Source organism: Lepisma saccharinum, chromosome 1 (genome assembly GCF_977018435.1).
Source record: "Lepisma saccharinum chromosome 1, izLepSacc3.1, whole genome shotgun sequence".
In the NCBI taxonomy this organism is placed as follows: Eukaryota; Metazoa; Arthropoda; class Insecta; order Zygentoma; family Lepismatidae; genus Lepisma; species Lepisma saccharinum.
The window spans coordinates 190,430,549-190,443,734 of NC_139229.1; the positions used below are offsets into that span (position 1 = coordinate 190,430,549).

At 37.6% G+C, this 13,186-nt stretch overlaps 1 protein-coding gene across 1 annotated transcript in view; it reads right to left on the reverse strand.

Annotated features, from left to right (window-relative positions):
• LOC145977804 (BBSome complex member BBS7-like) overlaps positions 1-12,988 on the reverse strand; it is a 62,264-nt gene extending 49,276 nt beyond the window's left edge. The window contains exons 1-2 of the mRNA XM_083110105.1: positions 12,909-12,988; positions 563-747 (exon numbers count right to left, since the gene is read on the reverse strand). Coding sequence (XP_082966231.1) covers positions 563-664 — 102 coding nt within the window. The 5' untranslated portion in view covers positions 665-747; positions 12,909-12,988. The remainder of the gene's footprint in view (positions 1-562; positions 748-12,908) is intronic.
• Positions 12,989-13,186: the final 198 nt, after the last annotated feature.

A 13,186-nucleotide genomic window follows, 5' to 3' on the forward strand; every position in this document is an offset into this window, starting at 1 on the left:
CCACATAAAACAAAATGATGAAAATGATTTTTCTTTTCATCTGCATAAAAAAATTGTTTTCTACGTGAAGTAAATTACTAGTAAATTACGCGTAGGTTACGCAATAAACGTAATGAGTACATTACCTTGCCAACCCTGGCTACCGGCATACTGCTCATACAGTTTATCATGCAGGAGTTCCTACACCTAGATCTCATAAACAAAACTAACGACTCAGCCCTCTACAATTGTATGCTGAACTACACTTTTCTTTCAAGTCTGAAACATACATACATATATATATATATATATATATATATATATATATATATATATATTATATATATATATATATATATATATATATATATATATATATATATATATATATCTCTGTGACAACTGGCTTAACCCACACCCTTCTGGGAAGAAGGAACTTTTGTTGAGCTGAAAGACAGAAAGCAATTGGAGGAAAACAACTTTGAATTTCCAGTTAGGCAATTTCACAGATGTTAAAAACCACACAGTATAGCAGAGGAGGCTTACATACATTTCTGTAAAGCAAGTACATAAGAATACGTACCTTTTGAGGTTGTTTTGGGCCTGACCCTGGCAACAGTTTCATAGCCTGATGGCATGTTAGACCCACTAGGGTGTAGTCCACTCTTGAAAGGTTCAGCTCCATTTTTATTGTTTAAAAGGTTTCATATGGACATCAAAGAACATCTTTCTGGTACACAGAATAGCTCTTATCCAACAGATGAATATCTGAATGATAATATTTTGTACATTTTTAGATCATAATTGAGTTTCATCTTTCTATCACATGCAATGATACTGCTTGTGGCAATTTTAATCTAGGGAGAAAAAATAAGTACTACAGAAATTAGTGTAATCTGTCAGAAAGGCATTGATATAAATAAATTAACTAAGTAATCATTTTATACAACTTGTATCACAATATACCTATTATTGAATTATCTGAGTTTTGTAGGTTTTATCCATAGTTGGTTTCAGCAATATCCTTGAATTTCAAGTTTTAAGAAAGTAATTGGGCTGATGTGCTTCAGGCACGGTTTAAGGTAAAAGGCAATGCTATGATCCAGAAATGATAAACTTTATTAAATTGTTTAGTATTATATTCAATTTTTATTTTCTAATGATGTATTGTTTCATATATGGACTGCCACCACAAATGGTGATAGATAGCACTCCTGTGGTATTTCCGACTGATGATTGATAAGAATAATTTCGATTTTGTGCACATTTTTAGCTAGAAATCTGTTATTCTGGTGTGTGTGCATTTCTATTCACATGGCGTCTACATTAAATGTTTGCTTCTGCACCACATGCATGATGTTCCATACACATTCATTTCATCAACAATACTGCTTGCACATAGAAAAACCACAAATGGCACTGTAGGACATAGTCATGTGTATGTAATTTCACACATTTGAATGTGTTAATAACCAAATATTCAATAATTCATGTGTTGTAATATTTATCAAATGATTAACATTAATATGTCTTCAAGGCATCCTGGGTTCGATACCCGGTGGAGGCACATGGCACAGTGGTTCGGATCCCACTTTAAACTGTGGTCCAGTCCCAATTAGCCTTCCTGTGCATAAAGTGGACTTAAAACAACAAATCAATAAATCAATCAATTAATATGTCTTAATTCACTCTGAGTAGTCAATCTCATTGTATAATTAATAGTTTAGCACATGCATAGGTAGAGTGAAAAACTAAATATGCTGACCAAGGCAGTAATTTATTTTATTAAAAACATAAACTAAACGTAACGTTTCAACCTTCTAGCAAGGTCTTCTTCAGGCTCTGTATCAAGTACAAATGTAACAAGATACAATAACAGGGCATTATATACACAAACATTACTCCCTAAAGACAATTATAAAGTTGTTCTGGAACTTTCTAGCAGGTTTCCCTTGTCAACTGTACTTTCACCTAAAAGGCTAATCATATTTACTTCCATATAGAATGTGGTTGGACTTTTTATCTCACTCTCTTTTTCCTTCATTTTTCTTCTTTCTCCTCTCCTCTTTCTCTCTTGTCCTTTCCACTCTTTCTAACACCTTCTTCCATTCTTTGTTTAACTTCAGTCCCCCATTCCAGTTCATTGTGTCTTCTTCACCTTTCTTCTCTATTTCCTTGGCCTCCTTCCATTTTCTCACTAGTATTCTCTTCTCCCTTCCTATCTGCATAGCCTCATCCCACTCTATGTCATGTTCTGTTTCTCTCGTGTGTTTAAATATCGCATTCCTCTCTCTCTTAAGTCCTACATCATCCCTATGTTGTTTCAACCTGTCTTTCAGCCTCTTTTTCGTTTCTCCTATGTACACACTCTGACATTCTTTATATCTTACTTCGTAGATAATCCCTTCCTCTTCCTCTGTTTTCCTTTTTCTTGTTTGCATTCTTCGCTATTCCCTCCCTTCCAGTAAGTTTTAATGCCCTCTTTCCTAAGCACTTTGCATACCTTTTCTGTGGTCTTCCCCATACTCATTATTCCAAACCTTCTCTTTTTCTTTCTCTTTCTCTTCCTCTTTCTCTTCCAATTCTCCCCTGCCCCTTTTCTTCCTTCTTCTGTTTATGTCCAGTCTATCCTGCTTCTCATAGCCATTATTTTCCAGCTCTTTCCATAGGCTATTTATTTTGCCTTCTTTTTCTCATTCTTTCGTGCATATTTTCTTTATTCTGTCCTCCATATTTTTTATAAAATTTATTTTTGTCACCTCACTTCTTTTGTGGCAGAATACCCCTGCTGCACACTTCTTCTGATGACAAGCGGTTTCAATTTTTTGTCCTCTCTTCCATTTCATCAATATATCTAGGTAACTTAACTTGTCTTCTTCTTCTATTTCAAATTCCAATAATATCCCTCTTTCTTCATCTTGTATTTCTTTGGCAAAAATGTCGAGCTGCCTCTTCGTTCCCTTCCATATGCCAAAACAATCGTCCACATATCTGCAAAACAGAATTATTTTGTCACCTCCTTTTTCTATCACTTTCTTTTCCCATTCATTCATAACCAATTCAGCCAATGCTGAAACAAAACATTGTTGTCTTCATCTCATTTAACTTAATTCCTTTTGTGAAGTCTACTACTTGTAAGATGTAAAGAATGTCAGAATGTGTACATAGGAGAAACTAAAAAGAAGCTGAAAGACAGGTTGAAACAACATAGGGATGATGTACGACTTAAGAGAGACAGGAATGTGATATTTAAACACACAAGAGAAACAGGACATGACAGAGTGGGATGAGGCTAAGCAGATAGGAAGGAAAAAGAGAATGCTAGTGAGAAAATGGAAGGAGGCCAAGGAAATAGAGAAGAAAGGTGAAGAAGACACAATGAACTGGAATGGGGGACTGAAGTTAAACAAAAAATGGAAGAAGGTGTTAGAAAGAGTGGAAAGGACAAGAGAGAAACAGGAGAGGAGAAGGAAGAAAAATGAAGGAAAAAGAGAGTGAGATAAAAAGTCCAACCACATTCTATATGGAAGTAAATATGATTAGCCTTTTAGGTGAAAGTACAGATGACAAGGGAAACCTGCTAGAAAGTTCCAGAACAACTTTCTAATAGTCTGGAGGGAGTAATGTTTGTGTATATAATGCCCTGTTATTGTATCTTGTTACATTTGTACTTGATACAGAGTCTGAAGAAGACCTTGCTAGAAGGTTGAAACATTACGTTTAGTTTATGTTTTTAATAAAATAAATTACTGCCTTGGTCAGCATATTTAGTTTTTCATAATCATGGAAACAAGGCTTAATGGTGTTATAAAGGTACAGAGTGTGCAGAATATGGGAATGTGCCAGTTGAGGCATGGTATGCTCTATAATGTTGGTTATGCCCAACATATGGCATGAACTGAGTTGCAGAATACTGTGTTTGTTCTACTACTGCTTACACCAGTTTGAGTCCACTTGTAGTGTGTCTCACGGATTCTCAACTCCGGTGATGTATTCCTTACACTTCTGAGCTTTTCTTCAAAAGACTCCTAATTTCCACCCCTCCTAGATCTCTGTGACAAAGTGAAAGCTTCATCTACACTACACATACCTGGTGAAGATTTCGAGGAAATGGACTGCTTCACATGAATCAGTATCCCCTAGAGAGTTCTTGCAGAGATGGGCCAGAATAGAGCAGTGTGGATTTTGTCATCCTTCTGAGCGATTTTATCATTCAACGAGTCACTTAATTGTCTTCAAGTTATGCCAAAAGAACCACAAGGAAGCAAAGAGCTCAATATGCCTTTGAGTAAAAGATTTTATTTTTTCGTGTTGCCTAATCAACGTGTGAAGATAGTTCTCTGTTTGCTGAAATTGTCTCACTGCATTTCAAGAACCAGACTCCAACTCACCACAGTTTCGTCAGGGAAGAGGAGTGGCAAGGACTAGATGACTCGTTTATTTGAGAACTCCTGTAAGTCACGAAAAATTAACATCACAGATACCTCAAGAATTGTGTTAAGTTGAAGTGGATAATTGGCCTGAGGGAGGAGACAGTTTCAGAGAAAAAAGCAGGCATTTATGGGGGCTGCTATGTTTGGGAATGAACAATAGGAATGATGTACGTGGAACTTGTTAAGATCAGGATTGATTCTTTCTGTTTTATGTATGTAATTAACAGCTGGCCAATTAAATTTAGGTGTAAGGGTTAATTGATGCATTTTGTTATGTGTGAATGCAAATATGTTCTTATTTGATTATGCTTTGCTGATTCCCTATGCCAAGCTATCCAGTTGAGAGCTCTCCTTAAAGAAAAAAAAAAGAGCCATTGCAATGGAAAATTCCACGTCTGTGAGAAGGAATTTCCACCGACAACTGGAATCCTATAAAAGTATCAGATATGGGTAACTGAGAAAGTTGATCAGAACTGATTTTATGAGGACAAGGGGGTCTTTGTGGACGAGAGCAAATGCCACTTAGCATGCAGAATTTGTCTCTCAGATTACAATGATTGTTATGAAAAAAGTAAAAAAGTAGAATTTGGTGTAAGCCAACCCCTGTTTGACATTTTCAATTTTCCAATTCGAAGAGTATTGCTTATATGAAATATAGTGAGAATGCCTAACAGGCTAAAGAGCAGGTGGATGCAGCATAAGAAAATACAACAGAATGCTTGTCCCTAGTTCAGCCAGGAGATTGCTGTTTGTTCTGGAATATCTTAAGTATGCTGGGAGGAACCAGGCAACGTCGACGTCTATAGTGTTTCAAAGGCAACAGATCCCGTTGCAGTAGCACTTGCAGAGACGATTCCACACAGGTAAAACAGCGCCAGCGAAAAATCAGGCCGGCTCGGTAACTCATGACAGAGTATGCCAGAGACCCGGGTTTGAGTCCTAGTCGAGCCTTCATTTTTCGCTGAAAATCTATGTCATTTTATTGTGTTTGAACTATTTATTGTATTACACAATGGATAAAGAAGAGGAAAAAAGACAGTAAGACGAGTGCTCTTTGCCATAACATAAGTATGCAAGCTGCACAAAAAATATATAGAGGCAAAATTGTCTTAAGTTCATATTATAATTTTGTAAAGCATTAAAATAACAAAACCTTTATTGATTGATCCAATTTTATTAACTTTGAATCCTTCCTCATAGTAGTCCAAAGAAAGGATAAAAAAAAGGTAAAGTGCTCCCCTGTGCATAGCACCACGCCATGAAGGCGTATAGGGGGTGTGGGGGTAACGCCCCACACTTTCTTGATCCCGGTCGTGAATGGGGGTGATGTGATCAAAGAAGAGTAAAAATAGTTAAAAGGATAAAGTCATAGGATTAAAAAACAAAGCGTTGATCGCAATCAATCACGGAAAGAGAGCTTTTGCTGTTTTTCTCAATGACGACATCTCCTATGTAATCGACGCCTGTAGATTCATTGGATTGATACATGTAAAAAGTCACCTGATCCTCCCCTCCTAGAAAGGAGACTGGATAAGTCGAAAGATAAGAGTTAGCTATAAAGATTTTATCAAAAGTCAGATCCTTAAATATATCAGTCGTTTGTAACCAATCGTCGATGATTGTGGTATCGTGCTTCTCATCATCGTTGACCTCTTGGAGCTTTGCCATGTACTCTGTGGCAAGTGTTGATGAGGGAAAAGTGAGAATTCGATTCATGAATTTTATCGCCAATTGGTACAGATCGGCATTTTCTTCAGGGATCACTACAGGAGGGAAATCGTCAGTAAATACATTGTCGATCACAGTGCTATCGATAGGGTAAAGAGTTGTTGCAGATATAGAGAGCAACGAGTACATAACAGACAGCTCACCCTCATCATTCAACGGTAGAAGGACTTGATCTTTCTTGCCGGCTTGAATCGTCTCTTTCCCATCTACCGTCTTCAGTAGGGTCAGCGTATTTTGATAGATAGATTGAGAGGTATCCGTTTTTTCGTGAAAACTACTGAACACCCCTATTTCTACTTTGGTGTCATTCGTGATATCCTCTGGATAAGGTTCTCCAGTTGTTCTCTCTTTTTTCTGCATTTTTTCTCCCTATTAGTTTTTTACTCTATAAAGCCCGGCTTTTCTGGTTCAACGTTAGTCGTCTAAATCAGAATCTTCTGCGTTCTCCTTTCCTTCTCTTATTTTTTCTTCTTCTTCCCTTATCTCTTGTGTTTCTTTAGCGATCCTTTCCTGTTCTTGTCGTAATTGTTCTATTTTACTAACTGTTTCTGCTGTCACATTCTGAAGATGAGCTGTTCCAAATCTCTATTGTTGGCAATAATTCCGCTTTTGTTTCAACAAAAGATTGTACTTTGTTGTAGTATTCCTCTGCACTTATCTTATCTTCGGAATATTGGACCTTAGCGCCTTTGACCCCTTTTATCCCATCTGCTAGACTTTTGTAGGCATCTAGAACATCTTGATCGGCTCCCAGCTCTTCCATAATTTTTAATGTCTGTTCTTTAACAGCCTCTATCTCTTTCAAGTTTTTTCGCATGGCCATAGCTTCATATGCTAGAATTTTATTGATTCTTATTCTTTCCCTAAATGTATTCTGTTTAGCTTGAGATTCAGGCAGATCGGTATTTATCCCTGTGCTTTCTGCATATCTATTTTACATAGTGTGCCTCCTTTGGGCCATATCCTGATTAAATCTCTCTTGTTGAGCAACTTGAACTTGGTAACTGAGCTTGTTCCTGAAGTAAAAAACAAAAAAAAGTGCAATAATCGCAGCGATACAAGCAACTACGCTAACGATCAAAAAAATCGTATTAAAAGTGTTCCAAGTAATTACAGAACTACCCTCTTCACTTGCGAACCAATCATCCATCTTTTCGATGGTACCTATCACCTTTTCCCCATCGATCATTCCAGATAAAACGGGGATAATTGCGTCATCAGATGGCTCACCACTCAATTCGCCTTTTTGTACGAAGAGCCCATTTACAGAATGGGTACCTTCCTCATTTCTGAAGTTATACTCGCTGTAGGAAAGAAAAACAGAGGTTCCTCCTGTAGGTGTGTACGAGATAGTAAAGAGTTGATCGGAATCGGTCTCAGGAAAAGAGCTTTTGCTGTTTTTCTCGATGACGATATCTCCTATGTACTCCGAAGGGCGATCGGTAAAACATCGATACATGTAAAAAGTCACCTGATCTTTGCTTCCTAAAAAAGTGACGGGATACGTAGCGAGATAAGAGGTTGCGATGAGTATTTTATCAAAGGTCAGATCCTTAAACATCTCGGTCGTTTTTAACCAGTCGTCGATGACTATGTTATCTGGTTCTTTAGCATCGTTAAACTCTTGCAGCTTTTCCACGTACTCTTTAGCAAGTGTTGATGTGGGAAAGGTGAAAATGCGGGTGACGAATTTTATCGCTGAGTTGTGTTGGTCAACGCTTTCTTTAGGAATCACTACAGGAGGAAAATCCTCTATTACGTCATCGATTGTTCTGCAATCGATAGGGTACAGGTCTTCTGGTGACACAGCGAGCAACGTGTAGTACACATCATCCCCTGGCAGGAAGACTTTTTTCTCCTCTCCTTTTTGAATCGTCTCTTTCCCATCTACCGTCTTCAGAAGAGTCAGTGTATTTTGATAGACTGACTGAGCTGAGCCCTTGTCTCCATAAAAAGAATTGAATACCCCTATTTCTACTGAAGTATTGTTCGTAATATCTTCTTGATAAGGCTCTTCACTTAAAACGTTTGTTTTCTTCATGCTGTTTCTTTAAATTTCTTATTTGTTGATTTTCTTTTACTCAACAAAACCCGGCTCTTCTGGTTCAACTTCAGATTCGTCTAGATCGGGATCTTCTACGTCCTTTCCTTCTCTTGCTTCTTGTGCTTTTTCCCTCATTTCTGCAGCTTTTTCAACTGTAGCAACTTGATTTTTTAGGGATTGATTTATTTCATTCTGCATGCCATGTGTTTCGTCAAGTGCCATCTCTGTTAGCCAACTTCTCACTTTAGTGAGCTGATGTCCTATGTCGATTTTAAAAGTATCAGCCGAGATGAAAAGAAAATCAGAAGAAGTCAATCCTTCTTTATAATCAAGACTTGTTTGTTCCCAGATTTTTACTGTTTCTTTCATCTGTGTAAGAAGCTTTTCAATATTTTCGTCAGCACCCGTTAAAGCCAAGAGCTTCTCTGTCATCGCTACAGCTTCTTTTGCCCCGTCTATTTCTACTTCTTCAGCATTTATTCTCATTAACGCCTCTTTCTCTATAGACACCTCTTCTACCAATTCTAAGTAAGGGGGAAGACTCGTAGGAATCTCAACGGTTCCCGATTCTTTAGCTGTCTGCGTAAAGCGAGCTTCTATTTTTTCCTTTACTTCTTGGAAATTACCCTATGGATCTTCATCAAAAGGCAGCCCGTAGTAGCGATCGAGGAAGAGCGATTCTTTATGATGTATCGAATTAAAGTTTATAAGTGCAGAGATTTTAGAAAAAAGACCTCTGAAGAGATTATAAAATATAGACTTTTTTATAAGTCTTTCATCCACGTCTTCTGTTGGTTAACATAATTTTTTGCGTATAAGACTTATTTGAAGAGTGGGATTTACTATGATTTCCCCTTTTGTTTTTAAGCCAATCATCCATCTTTTCGATGGTACCTATCACCTTTTCCCCATCGATCATTCCAGATAAAACGGGGATAATTGCATCATCAGATGGCTCACCACTCAATTCGCCTTTTTGTACGAAGAGCCCATTTACAGAATGGGTACCTTCCTCATTTCTGAAGTTATACTCGCTGTAGGAAAGAAAAACACCAGCTGTTTTGGGTAAAACATGTACGTCACTATTTACCATCATGCTTTATGTAAATATTCTTAACTGCGGGTACAGCATCTGCCTGCCTCTACCATCATATGAGTGATGGGGGAAATACCACAGGGAAATGTCCAATCACAACCAATCTCACCAGTGCTGTAGTCCCAAAATTCTCAGAAGGCATATGCCAAGTTTCTTGGGTATGACTTAAGATGACCGGACCCCTCTCCGATTGTCTTCATATTTGACATACTTACTAATTGAGGCCTGCTAATGACGAATCTGAAGTTAAAATTTGTCGGAAACATCTAGAAATTGCAAAATAATTGCGAACCATTGATGCTAGACCCACGAACCATTGGCGCTACCGCACAAACCATTGATGTCTGGTTAGGTTAGTTTCAGTTAGGTTAGGCAAACATAATTAAAATTTGGTGTCATGGTAGTATCAGGAATATATATATTTCCGTGTGAAACAAAAAATTTCACGAAAATCGACGGTTTCCATTCCGAAAACTAACGCCTTATTTGAGCTTATTTTGCAATTTCTAAACGTTTCCGACAACTTTTAACTTCAGATTCGTGATTAGTAGGCCTCAATTAGTGAGTATGCCAAATATGAAGAAAATCGGAGAGGGATCCGGTCATCTTAAGTCGTTCTGTTTCTTGAAATGCTGAATGGAGACCATGTTTCCATTAAATATATGGATGAAATCATTTACTTCTACAAAAATTGCCATTGATGGTAGAATACTGAAGATATAGTTGGCATAAAAGGAATATTACAACATACATATTGGACTATTTTTTAAATAAAAAACATGAAACTCATAGTTTAATGATTGCATTTAAACATAAAGGCTAGAATACAGCACATTATTGTATTTTATTATCTTTTGGATACTGATTTGTTAATTGTCAGTTTGTATACTCTTAATAACTTTAATATACTGCTAATAATACTAAAAATGAAAAACTTATGGAAAATATTTTGAAGACAGCACTATGAACATTGAGCAATAAAGTCTTCTTCGGGAGACATTTGTCTATTATCCAAAATCAATATAAAGTACCTCATTGATACGTCACCACACTTGCGACTAGAACATTTTGTACAAACTCTTGAATTTATTGTTTGATTGATTTGATTTATTTTACTTTACTGTTCTGCTACTTTTGGCTAATCATGAAGATGAGGATATATGTTGAAATTGATGAAGGGACAATCGCAATGAACACCCATGCCCAGGCTGGGATTCAAACCCGGGGCCCCTGTTGTCATAGAAAGTTGTGCTAAAAAAACTCTTGAATTAGTGTAATTTGCAGCCTTATCTTCACATATTTCTGAAGCTTATCTTGCAATCATGGTAACACTTTACTATACCGGAGACGGATTTCTTCAAATTTACAGGAGAAAGTACTTACGCAAATCATTTTCTGTAGCATTGATGATGTTCGGGAATGTAGTTTTGATCCATTTTAATGCGAATGCATGTGGTTTTCTACGAAAATCTATTTCCGACATGCTATTGCTGCTGCCGCCATTTGCTTTTCGCACGAGAGCACAATACGCGCTATTGCTGCTGCTACAAGCCGATGTTGTCCGTATATGCTAAATTGAACGAAAGGAGTGCTAATGGAACCTAACCTAACAGGCCTAACCTAACCTAGTAGGCATACCGGTACTATACCGCGTTTGTTACAACCTGTCCCGGTTCCCGCGCTAGTTGCTCCCTGGCTTTTCTCGGTGCTGGGGAAAGTCAAAGCCAGGCAGCCAATTAAAATACGCAACGTCGCAACAGCATCTACGTAAGCGCCTCTCTTCTGGCTTCCATTCGCTCCTCGCTGCCCAGCAGACGATTTTTTCCTCGTTTCTAATTGGCACCGAAACTGTCGAGCGCTTCCTAGCGCGGGAAAGGGGACAGGTTGTAACAAACGCGGTATAGTTTACTATCCTTCGGACAAATTTCTTCATTTCTACAGAAGAAACTACTTACCGTAATAAGTTCCTGTAGTATTGTCTAACATCTGGAAGGTGTTTTGTGTGATGTGGGAATGTTTCATAGCGGAAATTCAACCATTGACGCATAGGCCCACGAACCATTCATACATAGCCCCACGAACCATTTCCGGTAAGGTTGGGTTAGGTAGGGTCACAATAGTTAAAAATTGGTTTCGAAAAAAAGGTACTACTTTACTATACCTGAGACACCTGGGAATCACTTTTTTACATTGCTAACGTACTATTCTGCATTCCGGAACACTTATTTAGGTAAAATAATTGAATTTGTTAGGAAAGTAATGTATATTTCTTACATTTCCGAGTACTTACTGTTCTTGTTTATTTCCACACACAACATGGCGATAGCTTACCGTTGATCGTTCCTTGAGCCAGAAAAACCATTGACGTTAGCCCAAAAATTCACGATAGCCCCACAAAACATCACGGGGACGAGGTATGCCTACTATGTTAGGTTAGGCCTGTTAGGTTTGGTTCCATTAGCACTCCTTTCGTTCAATTTAGCATATACGGACAATACGAGAGCGTATTGTGTGCTCTCATGCAGGAAGCAAATGGCGGCAGCAGCAATAGCGCGTCAGAAATAGATTTTCGTACAAAACCACATGCATTCGCATTAAAATGAATCAAAATTACATTCCCGAACATCAACAACGCTATGTGGGAAATAAGGAACAACAGTAAGTACTCGTTTATGTAAGAAATAGACATTATTTTCGTTAGAAATTCATTATTTTCGTTAGAAATTCATTATTTCACCTAAAGAAATGTTCCGCAATGCAGAATAGTACGTTAGCAATGTAAAAAATTGCGAAATAAATAATTGATAGGTGTCTCTGGTATAGTAAAGTAGTACCTTGAAATTGATGAAGGGACAATCACAATGAACACCCATGCCCAGGCTGGGATTCAAACCCGGGGCCCCTGTTGTCATAGAAAGTTGTGCTAAGAACACTTTTGAATTAGTGTCATTTGCAGCCTTATCTTAACATATTTCTGAAGCTTATCTTGCAATCATATCTTCACATAATTTCTGGAGTAATAGGCAAATTACATAAATAAGGGCTAGACTCTACTTTACGTCCTTATCTGCATGGTGATTGCTTCTTTGCGTTCGCGGTGCACGTTCATGGTGCGGCAGCCGGCATCTCTTTGGGTAAGTACCTTTTTCTTTTTACACTTTCTGTTCATGATAGCCCCACTAACCATTCACGGGGACGAGGTATGCCTACGAGGTTAGGTTAGGTTCCATTAGCACTCATTTCACCCCTAAATATGTGCTTCATCATCGAAAAAATTCCTCAGTACGTTCAATTACGCATATCCGGACAACATCGGTTTTTCTCGATTTACTCCGCCAGGAAATTTTTCCTCGCTTTGGGATTTACGTTGTTCAATTCCTTATAAAATAAGCTTTCCAACGATATATGACACGTATTCCTTAGGAAAAGGACGTAAACTAGAGTCTTACCGATAGAGGAAATACACTTTGCATCTGAATAAATTAGTTGATTTAATTTTTTTAAATAAAAATATACGAGTGAATGTTGACTGGGATTACGGGAAAGTATTTTCTGCTTTTAGATTCATCTAACCATATTGTTTTAACATATCGAACAACAACAACAAAGATAGTTAAGTGTTACATACCACATTCAGCTAAAAATTGTATTTTAAGTACAGTTTTAAAACGATTGCACTATTTTCGCACAGAAGCATCTACGTTGTTATGGCAACCAGGCCACAGAACCTAGGCTAAAAACCCATCGTCCCAATTATCCCATGCTGTGCGCAAAAGATAGAAAAATATAACATTTCTTGTTGGAGAAGATAAACATTTACTTTGTGACATCGCACATAACATAACATGTACTTAAGTATAACGAGAAACCAAACTTGCATTGTAAGCATATCTGTTGTTTATTGTG